At 41.6% G+C, this 19174-nt stretch overlaps 1 protein-coding gene across 6 annotated transcripts in view; it reads left to right on the top strand.

Moving 5' to 3' along the window:
* DACH2 (dachshund family transcription factor 2) overlaps window positions 1-19174 on the top strand; it is a 245268-nt gene continuing 226094 nt past the window's right edge. For all 6 annotated transcript variants that reach the window (XM_039722672.1, XM_039722669.1, XM_039722673.1 and 3 more), the window contains exon 1: window positions 1-572. In XM_039722672.1, coding sequence (XP_039578606.1) covers window positions 88-572 — 485 coding nt within the window. In that variant the 5' untranslated portion in view covers window positions 1-87. The remainder of the gene's footprint in view (window positions 573-19174) is intronic.

The following is a 19174-nucleotide window of genomic DNA, read 5'->3' as shown; positions in this document are numbered from 1 at the left end:
CGTGCGGGCGGCGGGAGCGCGGCGGTCCGGCGGCACCGCACGGAGCGCAGCGCGGGGCTGAGGCAGCCGCGGGGAGCCGCGCCGGCCATGGCGGTGTCCGCGCCGCCCGTCATCGCCGCAACTTCCAGCGGCGGCGGCGCGGGGGGCTCGGCGGGTTTGTTCCGGGCGGACCCGCTGTACTCCAGCCCCGCGGAGTCCCCGCGCCTCACCAACAGCCTCGTCAACACTTTCCTCTCGGCCGGCGGCGGCGGGGCCGGCGCGGGCGGCGGCGGCGGCGGCAACGAGTGTAAGATGGTCGACCTGCACGGGGTGAAGGTGGCCTCGTTCCTCGTGGAGGGGCAGGAGCTGATCTGCCTGCCGCAGGTCTTTGATCTCTTCCTCAAGCACCTGGTGGGAGGGCTGCACACGGTCTACACGAAGCTGAAGCGGCTGGATATATCGCCCGTGGTGTGCACGGTGGAGCAGGTCCGCATCCTGCGCGGGCTGGGGGCCATCCAGCCCGGCGTGAACCGCTGCAAGCTCATCACCAGGAAGGACTTCGAAACTTTGTACAACGACTGCACCAACGCGAGGTGAGCGCAGGCTCCGCTCTCGCCCCCGGCCGGCCCGCGGGGAGCGCAGCGGGGGCGGGGGTCCCAGGGGAGGGGGGCGTGGGGGCACCGAGCGGGGCTGGGGAGCGGCACACGGAAAACTTTCCCTGCTTCCATCAGCCCCCGCCATGGCCGGGACCGCCGGGCAGCGGAGCGGCTCCGCGCGCCGGTCTCCAAACTTTTCTCCAAGCAGGGAAAGCCGATAGTTCCCGAAAACACTCCTTAAAAAAACACCCAACGAGATTCTGCAAAAGTTTTCTCCGTTCCGTTTGTCCCGCTAGAACCCGCGGCGGTGCCAGCCGGGTGCCCGGGCGGGGGCTGCGGGTCCCGGTGCCCCCGGCGCGGCCGCAGCCCCTGCCCTGCCCGGCTTCGGTCAGCGAGCCCCGGATCCCTGCTGGGTCCTGCATACTCGGGCTTATAGTCCTGGTTTGTGACCTCATGGCTGCTGCCTTTAGAAATGATAATGATCTAAATAAACACAAAACCCTCCGGGGGCTCGGCAGGAGCGCTGGTGCCGTGGGGCAGGGTGGAAGGCAGGCGCTTCGGAGATGCCGTTCCCCGCTTCAGCAGTTGGTGAGGGACGTCTCCAGAAACATTTCCATGTCAGAGCGTGCTGCTGCTGTCTGTGGCAGCAAACTTTCTTCACAGACGCTCCAGCGAGCTTTGGTGCGATATCCGACCCGCGGCGTGCCCGCGTTCGGTGGCTGAGGGCTTTGTGTCCCTGCTCCGAACGGGATTTTATCTTTAATAACTTCATTCGGGCCGTGCGGGGCCTGATCCTGCGCTCGCTGCTGGAGCAGGAGCAGACCGGGCGTTATTCTTGAACGCGATGTTTGCTTTGTTCCAAATCACTTTATATTACAGGTGGCACTTTAGAGATGCGCTTTATTCCCAGATCTGTTAATAGGAACGACGTGCTTTTTTTCCTGCTCTCGTTCTGTTTCTGTAACCCCTTCTCCCGCTGCCTGTTTCAGTGTCAGGCACCTCGATGACATCACATCCCCTGCTTTATTTAAGTGATGGGTTTGGAAGTACGGTCTGAGGCTTACATTAATTTTATTCCAGTACATTAGATTACTGAGGGACACATTTAACATGTAAATGCTTCAGTGAAATGTTTCTGCGAATCGACTAGCATGAAAGTGATGGTTAAAGAAAAAAACCATCTCGTCAATTTCTGTGACCGTGCCAAAGTTTTTTATTCGGGAAATACAGGATCTGGTATGTTGCAACCTCTAGATGCAGTCTGATGATTTCTGCTCTTGTACTACCAGTGTTTTAAAATCTTGAAATGCTGCAGTGTTAAATGTTTAAAACTTGTATTTCCCAACTTTTTTTCCCCCCATTCTGTTTCACAAAGAGAAATTGGCGTGATAGGAGAGGGAATGGGAAATGCAGGGAGCAGGGAAGGGGAGCCGCAGGTGTGGATCCAAGTGATGCTCCAGGAGGGGCTGGAAGGAGCAGGGAGTGGAACGGAGCCCTGGGAAAGGCTGGGCATGGGGATGAGCCCTCAGCTCAGACTCACACGTGTTGAATGTGCTTAAACTCTCCCCACCCTGCTATGAAAATGTATTTTTACCTGTTCAAAAATAGCAAATCCCTTTACATTTCACTTCTTTGTGCCTCATGAAGATGCCACTGGTTGGAAGACCCTGCTCACATCAGGTGTTGAATTCATGGTTTCAGGTGTAACGCGTGAGGGTCTTTGTGCCTCATGAAGATGCCACTGGTTGGAAGACCCTGCTCACATCAGGTGTTCTGCATTCATGGTTTCAGGTGTAACGCGTGAGGAGTGTTATCAGCACACCTGAAACTTTGTTCAAGGATTGTAACTAATGTTAATTGTATTCTGTCCTGCTAATTAAATGCTTAATGCCTCATTTTATTTACAGATTATTATTTCCCTTGAGAAGTCCGTACTTACTGGAGAGAATGTTGGGTAAAAAGAGTTAAATACATGAGTAATCTTAATTATTTTTGTTTGCTGTGAAGTGACCTGAGAAGCACTGCAGTGCATGTTATCAAATAAATAAATGCAGTAGAACTGTTAGAAGACATGCTCACAGTTTTTAGTTCTGTACCTGGAAAGTAAAGGCTTGAAAATACGTGATCTTTTGGAGATAATAGTCTCAACTTGGAATACTGTGCATTGCTTTTTTAGTTAATACCTTAAAAAATTTGATAGCTATTTATATATTTATTTGAATATTGTAAAAATGCTGCGGTAAACTCAAAAAAGCTGCCAGTAAAAGCAGGAAGAAATGCTGGGTATCATTATTTTCACTGGTAATTGACTTGTAAAAGTCAGCATCTCTTATGTTAGTGTGCACTTTTAAGTTATATTTTTAATTGGGATGCAAACCATTGATTATATATAACTGAAAAAAAGATAAATTCTCTTTCTCCTGCTTACTCTATTGCGTTTTTCTAGTTGAGTTTTTCTACAGTGCTGGTAAGAGAAACACACCCGTGGGTGAAAGTTTTTTGGTGTGTGTGTTGTGTAGCAGGAGTTACTCTGTCCAGCAGCTCTGATTTGTGTATTTCTGTGGTACCTTCACATGCACTGTTGAAATTGTCATTCACATATTTACACAATCTTGCTAATGTTTGTTTTCAGCCAGCACTGTGCACTCTAATTTGCAAGCAAGGTTTGTGAAATAAAACTAACTGCTCATTTCATTGCAGGTCCCACCCTCCAGTGAGTACAACATGCTGACAAAATCTAGCTCCTGATGGGCAATACCTTAGAATATTACTTACCTTATGGAGAATTGCTTAAATTTAATAGTGAAGCATAGCATTTATTTAATTTAAAAAAATCCCCAAACTATTATGAGGATGTATTTTTGAAAGGAAATTTAAAACTGTAGTAAGAACATGTTTATGATAGTACATATGTCAGTCCTGAAAAATAGGATTGTATGACTGATCACAACCTCTTCCACACAGATCTGTATTTGATGGATGCTACTGGCCACTGAGGAAGCATAGTATTGCTCTGGATTATTCAGTGAATGGTCAGAATACTTTCCAGAAAAGAGTATTTCAGTGCGTGGCATATTTTTTTATGATTTAAAGTAACCATTTAAGCTAATATTTTGCATTAGTTTGGCTATTCACAACCAATAAAAGGCTTTAGAAATGAATTTAAGCAGTAAATGCAGACATTTAATTTTATGAGATAATGAGGGTCTAGTCATGTTAACTATTAAAAGCTACCCTATAGTCAGCAGTACTCTGTCTTTTATTAGGAGACTGATGTCAAGATTATAATTAAAGCAATCCAGCCATGTAGCTCTGCACACAGCTTCCTGTGTATTGATAGGAAATGTGGGCATCTGATTGTCCATAAACTTCGTTCTCAAAGTGGATATTTAGTCTGCATTCAGACTTGGCCAAATCTATGAGCTTTGGAGGTGTTAGCATTTTTAAATAAAGATCAGTTTTTCAGTTCCCCTCCCTTCCTTGGAGAGGAGGCTCACTTCAGACACTCTGAAGTGGCAGAGTGGGTTCTGCTGGAGATGGAGAAAGGAATTCTCCCACTTTCTGAGCGGTGCAGTTATGCTTTTGGAAAAATCCCTCTTTCTTTTTGGGTATCTTGAAAGTCTGTGCCTGTTCAAAACTCCTAAAATACTTGAATATTTTCATCAGATGCATATCTAATCTGGAGAACCCTTGATTAAAATTCCCTTCTTTCTTCATAGCACTAGAGCTCCCCATTTGAAGGATAACATGCTTTTCCTCCAAAATGGAGTATTTGTATGATTCCTGCATGTGTATATGCATAATACATATGTAATTTTCTACTGAGACTTCTACAACTGAAAAATACTGTGTTTTGTAGCAAAGACAAAAAAGCTAAACAATTAGGTATTAATGATATTCTTGTTGCATATTCAAAAGGTCTTTGCAAGCATTTCTTCTCCTTTTTTTCTTTTCACCATTTCAACCTGCAGAACTCTTCACTGTCACTTCAAATCACACAATTCTACAAAGATAAAACAACATTTAAACTCATTTGCTTTGGGAGGAAAATTGAGCATTTGCACCCAATAAGCCTGATTGTGGAACTGCATGCAAATTGTGTTTTGATTTATCTCTTTTGCACTTTTTTCCATTTGAATTGATCTTGCATTAATTTCGCCAAGCGGCTCTGTGAGGCTGCAGATGTTGCCCTGTGTTTAATAAATCAATGAGACAGATCTGAATGAATCACTTCAGATGGATTCTCTGCTCGGTTTGATGTCTAGATGTTATTCTTAGCTTGTTATCATGACAGATGCATTAATGTTCCCATACACTGCCAGCAATGTCAAAGAGATTGAAGCTTTTAAAGTGGCGGTATCCCCTTTTCCCCCTTCTGTTGGAATAACTAAATTGCCTTTAGGAATAGGTCAAAATATAAATTTAATCTTGGCATTATTGTGGGGGAAGATGCTAAACTTCTGAGCCTATTATAACGCAGGCAAATGCAGATTCTTACAGAATGATTAATTATTCCCAAATAGTGGAGATCAATGTTAAAATCTAAACATAGGATAGCTCCTTAATAGAGTAACCACTTTCTCAACATTAATATTTCATTGTAATAGGAATGATACGAATAAATAATATAAGACTAGAACATGTTAAAAGTATTGCTATAAATAGAATATCATCGTGTCCAAATTGATTACAGGCTGAAGTAAGGCTTTTCTTTTTTTCTTTTTTTACCTCATTAAGAATTTTCTTTTAAAGTTAAGTATGTCTGGATTCAACATCTGTTAGATTTTAAATAGTTGTTTGTTATGTTTCTGCTACTACTCCCCGTGTAGGGCCAGATATGTTGGAGAAGTTGTTGATCACTGTTAATTTCGGGTCAGTTTAGTCTGGTATCCATTATCTTGGACAGAACCTGTGGAACACAAACCATAAAAGGCTGGAACGTGTCTTTGTGGAAAGGTTTTAAATTCTGAGAGAAAGATAGCACAAAGTGTAAAGTACTCTGCCATGAATAATGAAGATCTGTTTCCCACGTAGGCTATGCACAGCTTTTATTCCTTAGTGTTTGCTAAACCACTCGTGGTCATCTGTTTTTCTTTAGAAATAAAATAGTATTTTGTGCAATCATTTTGTTAAACCTGATTTCTCTCTGTGACACTTTTATTTTCATTTTTAAAATTATCAGGAATGTTCCTTTTCCTAATCTTTCCTCGACACGGAAGAACTTTGACTTTTTGTCTTTAAGGCTTCTGAGAATAAATTGGAGAAACTGGCTGTAACGGATCTAGATTTATGTTGGCATTCTTGGTATTCTTGCTCCAGTAGTTCCAATTTGATAAAGGAAACAATATATGTAATAGAAATTCACAGTTTATTCAAATGAGTTTAAGCTTTAGCATTGTTATATTTGCCTTTCTCTCACCAATATATCAATGTGTGGCAATAGCATTATGCTCAGAAAGGCTCCAGAAGGGACCAGCTCTGTAGATGGGGAATTCTTCTCACGCTGGGGCTGTGGCTGCACACGCAGCCTCTGTTTGTGCCCTGCTTTGAAAGGCAGGGAGAACCAACTTTGGTAGGACTGAGGAGCACAGAAAAACCCACTGAATTAAAGAATTATTTCTTATTGTATGGCAGTGGCTTTAAGAGTGAGAAACTAATCTCTACCTACCTTAGTAATTTTGCAGTAAATATTTCAAATGAGCCTCTTGAGATGTTTTAAAGAATTGTCTTGTTTATTTCACTGCTTTCAGGCTGGAATTGGTGTTTTGTAAGGGCTGTTTGTCAGCATTGGTATTAAAAAGGTGTTGAAATCTGGGCTGTAAAGTCTCAGTTTTGACTTTGCTGAGGTGAACCTCCCTTTCATGCCAGGGGCTGTTTTCCAGAACAAGGGCAAAGAACTTAGAAATGTTTTTAGCCCCTCTCATCAAAGGTGGGACATGTTTTCTGAACCCTGCTTTTGGAAGAATAACGTGTTCCTCTGGTTTTGGGTCTGATGTTACACTTGCTGAATGTAGGATCTTGGATCTCTTTTGTGCTTTTCCAGAGGTGATAATTACGAATTTGCTGAAGTTACAAAGTTTTCCAAATCTTTACTTTAAAATACATGGCAAGTTCCCAGCTGGTTGCTTTTGTAAGTTCTTTGTGTGATTATCAGTGTAATAAAACCTGTAGGTGTGTGGAAATGCATAATTTTAATGATTATTTACATGCACAGTACTAATATCAAACCCAGACGTAATGAGGCTGCTTCAGAGTTCCTGCTGTCCTTTGGTGTAAGCCAAGGCAAGGTTTTTACACGTTCTGATTAAACCTGCATTCCCAAGCAGAAGTATGTTAGTTAGTCATGATTCTTAGTGATTTAGATTTATCCTGGTTGATATTATTACTGTCCCTCGGGGCTACAAGCTTTTGATCTTTGTTCCCTCTTGGTAAAACAGGGTTATCCAAAGTGTCTGGGTAATGGGGTTTCCCCTCTCCCTCTATCCTACAACCTGTAAGAAACACGGATACCTATTAACTAATGTACTTTGATACCTGCCCCAGAAGGTTCCAATATCCAAATCCTGTAAAGCAGAAATTTCTTTGCTTGCCTTTAATTTTTGGTAGCGCAGCCATGCTGCCATGCTCTTGTTTTGTGTGTGTGTAAAGTTTATTGTCGCTAGCAGACGTGGGGAGATTATATTCCCTTGTCAGTACATCCTGACCCGCTGAGCCCACTTTGCTCATTAAAATAGATTATTTCAGAGCCTTTCTTGACTCTCTCACAAATACCACTTCTCCAGAAAGTAAGAACCAAACCCAATTAATGTGCTCCCTTTATTACTGTGCAGTGCTTTAAAGTGTGATGTTTAGCAGTGTATATTGTTCCTATGATAAGGTATAAAATGTTCGATTGCAATTGTGCCTGATGTTATCAGGTTTCTGGAAATTGATATCTGGTACTGGCATTTAACCTACATCCACTCTGTCTGCTATCTATGGGATGGGTTAAAAAGAAAAAGTACTATTGATCTGTAGCTGGATTAAAGTTTGAAATCGGCAACAGCATGAGCACAAAAGGCTTTTTTATGATTTCTCAGCTTGCCATTGATCTACCAGTTTTATTGCATTCATTATTTATTAAAAGAATTTGCAAGCTAAACATAACGTTAAGCTAGTTTGCACACAGGGACTGCACTTAGGAAATTGAATGGAAATTGCATTAGAGATGAACATCTGTGCTATTTTTCCACTCGTGTGTTTATGGGTTTGTATAAAAGGTGTATTGGATTAACAGTTATAACCATTATAGCTTGCAGCAATATGTTAGAACCCCAAGCATTTAGTAGTTATTTAAGAAGGAGACTCTTTTTTTCTTACACTAAAAAGTATGGTAATGCCATGACAAACAGAGCTTTTATTGGATTATTCCTTATTAATGGGTTTTTTACTACTAATGTGTAAAACTTGAGGTATCTTGCTATAGTATGCATGTGCACTATTATCTATGCTACATAAAGCTCCATTAATATTGTCATTAATTGAAGGTTTCCAGTGACAGTATTAGTTAAGGATTTGGCATGTAGTCACTGAAGTATTGAAATGTATTTTATAGGAATGTAAGTATTGAAAAGATCCTTAATATATGTTCTTTCAGATTTTTCCCAGCAAGTCAACTAGTTTGCTCTGCTCCTTGAGCTGGGTACCTTCTGTGATGTATTGTGTCAGTGAATCAGGTGAAGTCTTAAGTATTGTGAAATATTTTTCCATTTCAGTTAAATGGTTCAGTTGCCCTTAACACTGGGCAGTATAGTTGTGTGTGACACAGAAAGTGTAGGGTAAATCTTTTCTTTTGAGGTCATCTCCTGTGGCGATTTTAGAGTTTCTTTCTTGATTATGCTCCTTCTGTAAAACAAATAAAAAAAAGGAAAAATTACCTTAAAAAAAAAATTTCCTTAAAAAAAGGGAAAAATTACTTCAGGGGCTGTGAAAAGTACATTTGTATAATCAAGATGTTACCTCTTTGGTCTAAAAGTAAGTCCAGTCTGTTCATGACTAAAATGTACTGAAATGTCACGTTGTGCAGCACCAGTGCACTTGCAGTTATTCTGCTCAAGGCTCAACCTGAGACATCTCCCAGCTTGTAAGACTTGAGGGTTTCCTGTGCTCAGGCACAGAAATGAGCTCCACGCCAGGAGGTTGTGCTGCCTCCTCGGAATGCCACCCCCTCATCCTTTCTGTCTCTGCTAGGATGACAGTATTTTGAGCAGAGGTAGCTCTGATTTTTCTTTGAAAGAATCTCAGGACTGTTTTTCAGCAGCATTTTGCATTTACAGTTCTTAGTCTTCCTCACTCTTCTTCACTCCTGTGATCAGAGTTTTAATGTTCTATCAGGTAACACATTTCAGCTCCCCTGTAAGTTAAAGCAGGAGTTACATTTAAAACAGCATTTGTGCAATTAAATATGTACATACTCATTGATAAAATGTTTCCATACACATAAACATATGTATGATGTGATTTAAACTAAACTTCTGGATATTTCCAAAGTGCTCTCAACCATGGAAATCAGCCTTGATTTTTGGGGAGGAAGACTTTAGGATAATCCAGAAATTGGTGTTAATTACATTTGCTATGGGCATGAATTAAAATTGCTAAATAAACTTACAGGGCTATGTGGGCTATCTTGGTCTCCTTAGTTAAAGTCTTTAGTTTATTTTTATGCTTGTCATAGCCATGTAAGTGAGTAACATTCTCAGCATGTAATTCAATTCTGTCCAGTCTGTGGCAAGAGAACTTTTAGGCTGGGATGCCCTCATGGTATTTTAAATCAGCAAAACACCAAGACTTTTTTCTTTGCTGTTTTCAAGCCTGAATGGACAGTGGAATTAAAACAGAACATTTTTTATTTTGAAAAGTTCATCAGAGTTACTTCACGCTGTGCATACAGTTCCAAATCTAACATATTTTGCAGAATCACAGAATTTCTGAGGCCAGCAGGGTCCTCTTGAGGTCATCTTTGTGCATTTTGAGCTGAGGGCTCTCCCTGTCTGTAAACTGGAGCGATGTGCGCTGGATGGATGGAGCATGGAAGAGGAACTGGCTGGATGGTGATGCTCAGAGCTGCACCAGCTGCTGGATCCCCAGGTGGTGCCCAGGGAGCAGCGGTGTTCCAGCGTGGGCATTGGCCCTGGTGCTGTTTAACCCTGGTGACAGGGGCAGGACAGGGGGATGGAGCCATTGGTGACAGGGACAGGGGGATGGAACCATTGGTGACAGGGACAGGAGCCATTGGTGACAGGGACAGGGGGATGGAGCCCCCAGCAGCAGCCCCAGGCTGGCTGGGGTGGGAAGGGATGGATCCCAGGGGACCTGGACAGGCTGCAGAGGTGGGACTGGGCAGACCTGGGGGAGCTGAAGGCCAAGCTCAGGGTGCTGGCTGCCCAGAGCAGCTGTGGCTGCCCCATCCCTGGTGCCCAAGGCCAGGTTGGAGCAGCCTGGGACAGTGGACGGTGTCCCTGCCATGGCAAGGGTTGGATGAGCTTTAAGGTCCCTTCCAACCCAAACCATTCTGGGATTTTGTGGTCCAGACCAGTTCCTCTGTCTCAGCAGTGTCAGCTGGAGTTGGTTGTCCTGAGCTGTCTCCAGTTAGATTTTGAGTATTTGCAGGGACTGAGACTCAGACTTTCTGGGCATTTTGCTGGGATGGCTGGGTTCCGTGGGAGTTGGGAGTAGATGTCACAGGCAGCCACTGCTGGGGTCGCTGCCCTGCTGAGGAGTCACTCAGGCAGGTCAGTACAGACACTCTGCTGTGTGTTTGTCCTTCCTGGGAGTCAGCCGTGTCATCTTGTGCCATCTCTGACTCACAAACAATTTCCTGAAATTCTGTGTGTGAGCTGAGGAGCTGACTTTCCCTATTCCACACTGCCCCTGGAGAAGAATATTTGTGTATTTGCAATTAAAAAATAAAGGTGGCTGTAAAGAAAGCTCCTGGCACAGAGGTTGTGCCAGTAGGGGGATTTAGTTACTTGTATGTTACAGTAACTTTAGATTTGCTAATTAAGAAGATAAAGCTAGTTGAAAGAAAAAAAATATTTTGAGCTTCATTTAGAGCCTCTAATCAGCATGTTTAAAATATTCTGCATTATGGTTTTTCTTACATGTGCAGCGGTTGTTTTTGCTTAGTGCAAGTTTTACATGCTAGCTAATAGACTGTTTTGATAACAGTTAATCAGAGAATGTCCTGTGTCTGTGAAATGTTATCCCTGTTGTTTTCCGCGAGGCTGATGAAGGCATCTCCCTTTCAGGGCTGCAGGTGTCTGCAGCTGCCTCCTCTCCTCCCCGTACTTTTAAATGTTGTTGTGTGCTGAAGGAGGGCAATTTTCTAAAGAGCTGCTGAGATAATACTGAAAAATAGAAGCAGGAAAAATGTCAAGTCTTTCCAGTGAGACTTAAAATACATGTCTAAACAAGAAAAACTGAAACCCCTCCTCCAAACACACAAAAACTCCCAAAACCAGCAATAAAAAAAACCAGAGCAGAGCAAGGTGGTAAAATGCTGGCAGTTAGACAAGAGCAGAATATGGATACTGAAACAGGACCCAGGGTAATGAACTCGGTGTTCTGTTCCCTTGTTGTATGAGCTTGTTGCTGAAAGATGTTATTTGTATGTTTGGGGAGTCTTTGGCTTGTAAGGCTGTACTTGTTGGGTTTTTTATATGCCAGTTCATGCATCTGATAGGTGACTTAGCAGAATACCTTGAGTTGAGCACCCTGCCATCACAAAATAATTTTATATTCTGCCAGGCTGTCTGACTGTTTGCAGAGAGCTCGGTACAGGCTGGCTGAGCCTTTTGCTGCCCTGCTGCATTCCAGGTGTGTGCCCAGGCTGCTCTCAGCAGCCACGATGCCTCTTGCAGGAGCCTCAGCGAGGGTTTGCCCAGAACTGTGGTGTAACACACTGCACACCTCACCTGTGCCCATGGTCAGCACTGCTGAAGAGCATTCATTGATCCTGCTGCTCTGTGAACGAGGATTTCTTGTCTCAGAACCAGAATTGCTGTCACTTCTTTCTGCTCTGTTTTTATGAATTGCTTAGCTTGCTGCACAACTGACTTTTGGTTCAAGCAAATCTGTTCTTGCTGGAACTTAAGAGCATTTCTGTCTTGCAGTTTCATGAATGACTTTTGCCTTGCCTGTTAAGGTCATGGGTTCCTGGTCATTCACTTACCTTGCCCTATTTAAATATGCTTTCTTCAGAATTTTAGTTTGCATGATGTGCCCCCCACAACCACAGCCTTCTAGTCAGCTGCTCCATCATAATTTTTGTCCTTAAAGGAGAGAATCTCTATTCATGTTGGTGTGGAAGCAAAACAAAAAATACTGGTGAGACATTTATTGTAGTCATCTCTCCCGAGATGCAGGGAGTGCAATGGAGTAGTTCAGATTATGGCATTAGACTTTTAAAGCAGTTTTTAAGAACTTGTGTTCACTGAGTGAAGGTCAGTTGAGTGACTGAGTTCTTAACACTGGTGTATTCTCACCTGGATAGAAACTCTTAGTGAGGACTTTTTTTTTATTCATTCATGCGATGTTTCTGATAGTATAAATGCCATATTTTTGGTGGGTTTTTTTTGAAACCTAGCTATTAATAAGTTAAATGCCTGGCAGGGATGAGCTTCTCTGCTGCTCAGTCTCACATGTAAGCCAGCTACATGAGGGGCTTGTACTGGCAGGACTGCATTTCATTTTAGTAGTGTGTTGTATTAGGGTCTCAATGTGCTGTTCTGTGATGATGATTTCCCCCCATCCTTGGCTGTCACAGAATTTCTCTTTGACATCTTCAGGTTCTTGTGGCCACACAGCTTCATCTTTCCACATCTAGATTGACCTGTCATTCACAAAAACGACACAATAACTCAATACACAAACAGCAGACACCACTCACAGGTTTCATTTGCTGTGCGGGTCACTGAGTTGTCTTTAAAACTTTAAAAGTGTCTATCAACCTCAAAGTTTAAGCTTTTATTTACCATATTTGGATACTGGTGTTTGTTTGCAGGGGTTTTTGATGGTGCTGTTTACTCTTCTGCTTTTTAGTTAGAAGCTCCTTTTAGCATCTTGTGCTCATGAAGTGGTTTATCTGATGATGTCAGATTGTTTCCAGAATAATCCCCTGTAGTGTCTAGCACTATGAGAATCTGAGTGAAAGTAAACAAGTTTACAGACAGTAGGTGGGCAAAGAGTGGTTTTGTTTACGTGTTTAGGTTGATTGCTTAGTTAGTTTGCATGACTGTGGGCAGAGTTTGAAAGTTCCTTTTTTTGCTGTTGGTTTTTCATAACGTCCTGACCCAACCAGTGTAACACTGCAGAGGAACTGAATGAGCACAAAGGCTTTGGATCTCTCGTGGAGGAGGAGGTTGCTTTGCTTTGTCTTTTTGACTCCTAGCAGGTGAAATTCCACAGTGGAACCATTGTAGAACCAGAGTCTTCCAACTGATTTCAGTGAGTTTTGGATTGCCAGCATAGAAAGCATCCAAACCTCAGTGCATGGCAGTGAATTAATCTGTAAGTTACTTAGGGCCACATCAGGAAACATTTCATGCAAATTTTTAAGTGGAATAATGAAATGGTCCCAGGAACATCAGTTGTATCCCCTATGTATTTAGTGAATGTCATATTTGGATGGATTTTTATTAAGTCCATATATTCGTACAGGAAAGAAACATAGAGAATGTGCATAGTGGAACCCCAAACCTTTCCAGTAAAGATCTGTATTTTTGTGATGAAAGGCCTGACATGGGTCAGGAGTAGTCAATAGATGTTCATTTGCATGGCCTGGTAAACACTTGTCAGGAATCAGGGATTACAGGGTGAGCAGGAATATTCACTTTTCCCATTGGGGGAAGTGTTTACCAGTGGTGATAAATACAAATCATTTTAGTATAGGGAATATTACAGACTTGTTGCTGTGCATACATTGTACACTGCTCATATTCAGAAATCCTTACTTGGAGGAGAATCATATTTCATGTATTTGAGACTCTCTTGATTATTTTTAATCAGGGAGTGAATTTAAATATTCTAAGTGGAGGTGACTGCATGTAAAGAATAATGAAAAATAATTTTATGTACCTTAGTTTAAAAAGTAGTAAAATGATAATTATTACATATTTAGTTAGCACATACATTTCATAAAGGTTATGGCATCATAGTTAGCATCCTGGCTATTTAGTCAAATCTTGATTTACTCCTGCAGAATTCAGAAGAGAGTGAAAACACGATGAAGGGCACAGCACCAAGCCCCTGTGTTTGTGTGAACACTGTACAAGCCCAAGTGGTGGTTGGTGATCAGTACTTCACACACGTACCTGGCTTTTCTGGGAAATCCTTTGCACTCTCTGAAGGGGAATGGCCATTGGTGGGCTATTTCTGACTCTGCTTTTGGTGGAAAATTTGGCCTTGTGTGTCATTTAGACTTTGTGACACGTGTAGCCTCCCAGGGCCTAATGACTTGTCTGCAGATGGGCTGTTATTTATTACAGTCATGTAGAATAAAATTGATTGTCTTCTAAAATTAATTTTTCATTTGCCTCCAGCTCTGCTTTAATAGAGGACACACAGTTGCCTGTTTGCAGAAATACTGTTTAATCACATTAATATCTCAGCCCCCCAGGCTGGTGAAGATAATTGTACAAACGAACAGCAAAATCTGTATCTTTAACTTCTTTTTATGATTAAATTATGCAAATGACTTATCTCCTGCCCTTCCAAGCACTAATCATCTAATTAGGAATGATGTGTTAAAGGGATGGTTTTGAATCAGGAGAAGGGGAGAACGGAGGAAGCAGAAAATGGGACCTGACAATGAAACTGCTGAAAGTACTATAGCAGTACAAGATAAATTTGTGTATGTGTTCAAAGAGCAATAATAAAGGCTTGCTGTGCTATTTCTAGTCCTGTTTTAGTGCTGTTTTTCATAAGAGGATAATTCTTCTGTCTGATCTTCACCCATAATTTTCCATATTAACTTTAAATTCTATATTATTGTTGTTGTTATTAACTTAGTACTTTCTCTTCCAGTTCTCATAAGCAGTGAGTGTGAGTGTCTCTGCATCTGGCTTTAGTAATAGAATGCTTTGAAAGACAGAATACCTTTATTTTGTAATTTGTGTTTTATCTAAGTGCTTGCCATTGTACTGGAAGATGTCCTGAGCCTGTTAAATACTTCACATATCTCTGTCTCTCTTTTTTGAATACTTAACTGATGGTTAAAGAAACTCACAGCTTTGCATTTTAATGTGAAAATGCAAGTGTCCAAGTAAAGAGGGTGTTCATCTCTTCAGTGTCCTGTGCCTAGTTTGTGGAGTTTCCCTTCAGGTGAAAACCTTTAAATTTAGATATTTAGGCAATCATAATTTTATATTTTAAGCATGTAAATATGAAATAATCATGCCTGAACCTCTCCATGAGCTTACAGCCCAGTTTGCTGTGTTTCTTTTTTTCCCATTCCATAAGCAAATTCTTTTTTTTGTAAGTCGGGCCTTTATAAGCAGACCCTCCTGCTTAAAGGCACATTCCCACACTGGGCCCAAATTATCAATGTGTTAAAGGTACAACAAACCAACTCATACCCAGTGATAGCCCTGACAGCTTGGTAATGTATTTGTTCTTGTTTTTCCTTGACTCAGTTATTGCTGTACTTTCTATACATGATTAAAGTGCAGTTAACCAATAAAATAAAGATCTTCTGGAGTCTAACTGAGATTTCAGGTATTCCTCTATGAGAATGTATTAATTCCTTTAATAAATTTTTAATTCCTTTATAAATGTGTGAAAGTTTTAATGCATGAGGGTATATGGATTCATAGGATGCTGCCAGACACAGGTTTGCTGATACAATCTGAGGAGCTTAACTTGCCCAGGAAGGTGTGAAACACTTACACAAAGGTAGGTATCCCCCAAAAGAAGCCAAAAGCAACAATGTCAAAATAATCTTTTTGTTAGTGCTTAGGTGTATGTCACAGGGATTTAAGAAGGATGAAAAACACAAATGAGTTTTAAAAAATTAAAAAATGCTGACTGGGGCAGATAATCTGGCTTTTCTGTGTTGTTTTTGGATGGTTTAGCATAAAGGATGCAAGTTCTGACACCGCTTCCATTTGTCTGACACAGATGTAAATTGCTGGTGGAATGTTTTCGTAAACACTTCATGGATGGAGAGGCTGCATCTCCCTCTGTACCTTCCAGCAATAGGATTGAATTAAAGCAGTTCACATCTATCTTTGTGTGTATTTTCATCGTTATCCCCTCAAAGTCTTCTCAGAAGGGAAGTTGAGACCACCTTGTTGAAGAGGGCTTGCACCAAGTCTTTGTGCCAGAATATTTGTGTAAGTGATTTCTGTACGCAAGGTCTAAATATATTTTAGCAGAATTATAGGAGACTCAGAAAGAACATGGGATTTCTTGTTGTGTTAAAAGGTTCTGGGATCCATCAGGGACTTAAATTGCTGTGAGGGCTTTGAGCAGAACTGTTCTTTGGGTAGGAGTTCTGTGATAATTAAGGAGCAAACAATCCTAGACTAATTTCTTCTGTTTCTTTTAGATTGGCTGGATCCAGATACCACAAGAAGAGCTAAAAATAGAGGCTTTGTGCTTGGGCTGGTAGTGTGTGATAAGTCAATGGAGAGCGTGCTGGACAGCCTCCAGCTGCCATTCTTTGTGTGGCTGAGCTTCTTAAGCCTGGTGGCTTTTGGCTGAGGTGTTTTCAGTCTGTGGGTCAGTGGTACTGAGGTCAGGGTTTCTGAGATGGGCACCTGCTGAGAGACCATTTGTAGATGGTTTTAGCATCAACAAGGAATCTAAAAACTGTAATCTGTAGCCTGCATTTCCCAACTCTTAGGCAGAGGCAGATTGGAAGAAGGTAATCTGCAGTAAGGACTTGGATATCTTTTTCTTTTCTGTGTCTGCACAGGCTCAGGGCTTTATCTTACCCAGCTGCTCATTCAGATGTTTTTCTTATCTCTGCACTGGGCAGTTTGCACTGAGTAATGATATGTGACAACAGATGGTAGATAGTGAATTGTTTTATGAATTAAGTTGGTCTTGCAAGAAGTTGAGCAGGAAAGAATTCTAAGATTTCCCAATTAATAGGTACAGTGGTGGAGCCATCTCATTATTTTTCTTGGTGTTCAGAAAGTTAAGTCATTTAGCTTTACTCCCATGAGTTTTTCCTCTTGGTGGCTGGAGTGCTGGGCTTACCTGGAGTGACCAATTCTCTGTGCTGACATAATTGATGATTGCTAAAATATCCAGCAGCCTTTCATTACACAGTCAAATTGTGAAGTCTTTTAAATGTGAAGGAATTCAAGCCAATCTTGACCTCTCTGATTACTGCCCATGCAGGGCATGGTGAGAGAAGTGGAGATGAGTGTTTCAATTAGTCTCATACCTTCCTGGTCTTGTGCTTCGTGAAGGAAAGGATTATACCCAAGAAAACGGCAGGAGAGTTAATACCTACTGCTTTTTTCCTTCCTTTTCTTTTGATTTGTCTTTCTCTTATAATCATTAAAGGCAAAGGCTATTTCAATATTAATCAAGTTACATATTAAAATAATTATTGCACAGAACACTGAACTGTTGCGCCCTTCCTCTAGCATGATCTTACAGCAGATCCTGTATCAGTGGTAAGGTGTAGGCCAGCTGTGACATTTAAGAGCAATGAGAGTTCTTACAGAGGAGTGGTTGTAGTTATTGATTTGTCTGCTAATTTCAACTTCATTTAGTCTAGAAATCCAAATTAATTCCTTTCTGTGGTCTTATTGTGGGCTGGGGTAATTGAATATTTTTGAAGAAACACACAATCCTGTCATTGTGCTGAGGTTTTGCCAAACATTGAGAAATGGCAGAGCGTTTAAATATTCAAGGATCCAGATGTCAATGTACATTATATGATGCAGTTTGTGGAGTTGTGGATAATACAGAATGAAGCAGTGTTGGTCAAGTTTCCTTGACTTCCCAAGAATAATGTGAAGATCTTTCTTCTGCCATATGGTTGAAATATATCCAGAAAACAGTAGTGTCTGCTTTCCAGGGCAGGAGGGTGCCCAGTGCTTCATCTCTTTTTCAGAGCCTGAAAGTTCATGAGCATGAAGGGACAGCCTGAGCATATTTGTGTGGTCAGTTTAATATATTCCCACAGCTCTGCTGGTTCTTAAAAGTTATAATCTTTCATCTTGGTTTTCCAGAAATTGCTGAACTTGTACATTTGATGACTCACAAATGTTAGAGAGGTCAACTTTCTTCATGGAGCTGAGATTAGCTGTCCATGACTCAGTGTTGTTCAGGCTGGAATATGCAATAGTTCTCAAACTGCAGCTGTGTGAAAGTGTTGTGGGAACGTGTAGAAAAACCACTGGAAATACTGGGAGGATGCAGATCCCCCTTTAAACTGTGGGGGCTGTGCACAGGTTACCCTTGGAGTGTCCCTTCTCCAGAGTAACCTCTGGTGATCACATTCTGTGTATTTTGAGAGTCAGGAGGAGTAAGCAGTCATTAAAATCATTAGTGATGCATAAGAAGATGAAGTTGGGATTTAAAGATTGTGCAGACACATGGGTCAATAGTTCTGTAGGAGTTGTTCTGGTTTCTGCAGCCTCAGGTGCTGAGAAATCCTCATTGTCAGCCACCTATCACAGAAAGCAGTACTGGGGAAGGGTTAATCTTGTATTTTTCAAGTGCATTCTTTGGCCAGTTTTGCAGTTGTTATGTTTCTGTATGTGCAGGAGATGTTTAATATTGTTATTAATATCCCAGGAGGTTAATGTCTGGTTTTGGCAGTGGACAGAGCAGTAGTTTGAGGGTACTGAGGGTGCCTAAACTGTACCCTCTTTAGGTACATGTGTCTTCTCTTTACTTGCTAAGCTTCAACCCTCTGCCAGCAAATAGGGGCACATCAATTCTGGATCCATTCAAATATAAACAGATTGCCTGAGGGCTCTTTGTGTAGTTACTTCTGCTCAGGAAATACTAGGATGTATCACAACTGGATCTTGTCTCCTCACATTTGAGATCAGACTCGTGTCTGTGTGTCTCTAAACCTGTACAGGCAGCCTGCTTGTGAAGTCGTGTGTCTGAGCAGGTAGCAAGGAGCAGCATGATTCCTGACCAGGCATTGTTGGGAATGCTTGGCAAAGTCTGTGGGACAGACAGAAAACAGTGATAGGGACTCTGCAGATTCAGGGGCACTTTCATCTTGGAAACTGTCAGGGAAAAGTGAAGGAATGAGAGCAAAGGTATCCAGGAGCTGTGGATATAATCACAATGTGATTTTGTTTTTTTTAACCTCCCAACTGAAAAATTCTTATTTAAGGCATAATATATTCACCTTGGGTAAGCAATTAAAGTTAATTAAAAAAGCCAAACCAAACAATCACTCAGTGTGTGAATGCGTAAAGTATGGAATACACGTGTAATAATCTAGAAACGTAAGGTATGTATGCCATAGTGCACTTATTTTGGGCTGGAAGGTTGCTCACATCCCACTTTAGATGTTAAAAATGAATTTTAGGAATGGAATGATTTTTTCATGTGGCAAAATAAAAACTTAAAAGGGAAGAACC

Source organism: Passer montanus, unplaced genomic scaffold, assembly GCF_014805655.1.
Source record: "Passer montanus isolate IOZ18808 unplaced genomic scaffold, ASM1480565v1 scaffold49, whole genome shotgun sequence".
In the NCBI taxonomy this organism is placed as follows: Eukaryota; Metazoa; Chordata; class Aves; order Passeriformes; family Passeridae; genus Passer; species Passer montanus.
The sequence above is the reverse complement of the archived record's forward strand: the minus strand, read 5'-3'. Positions and strand labels throughout refer to the sequence as shown.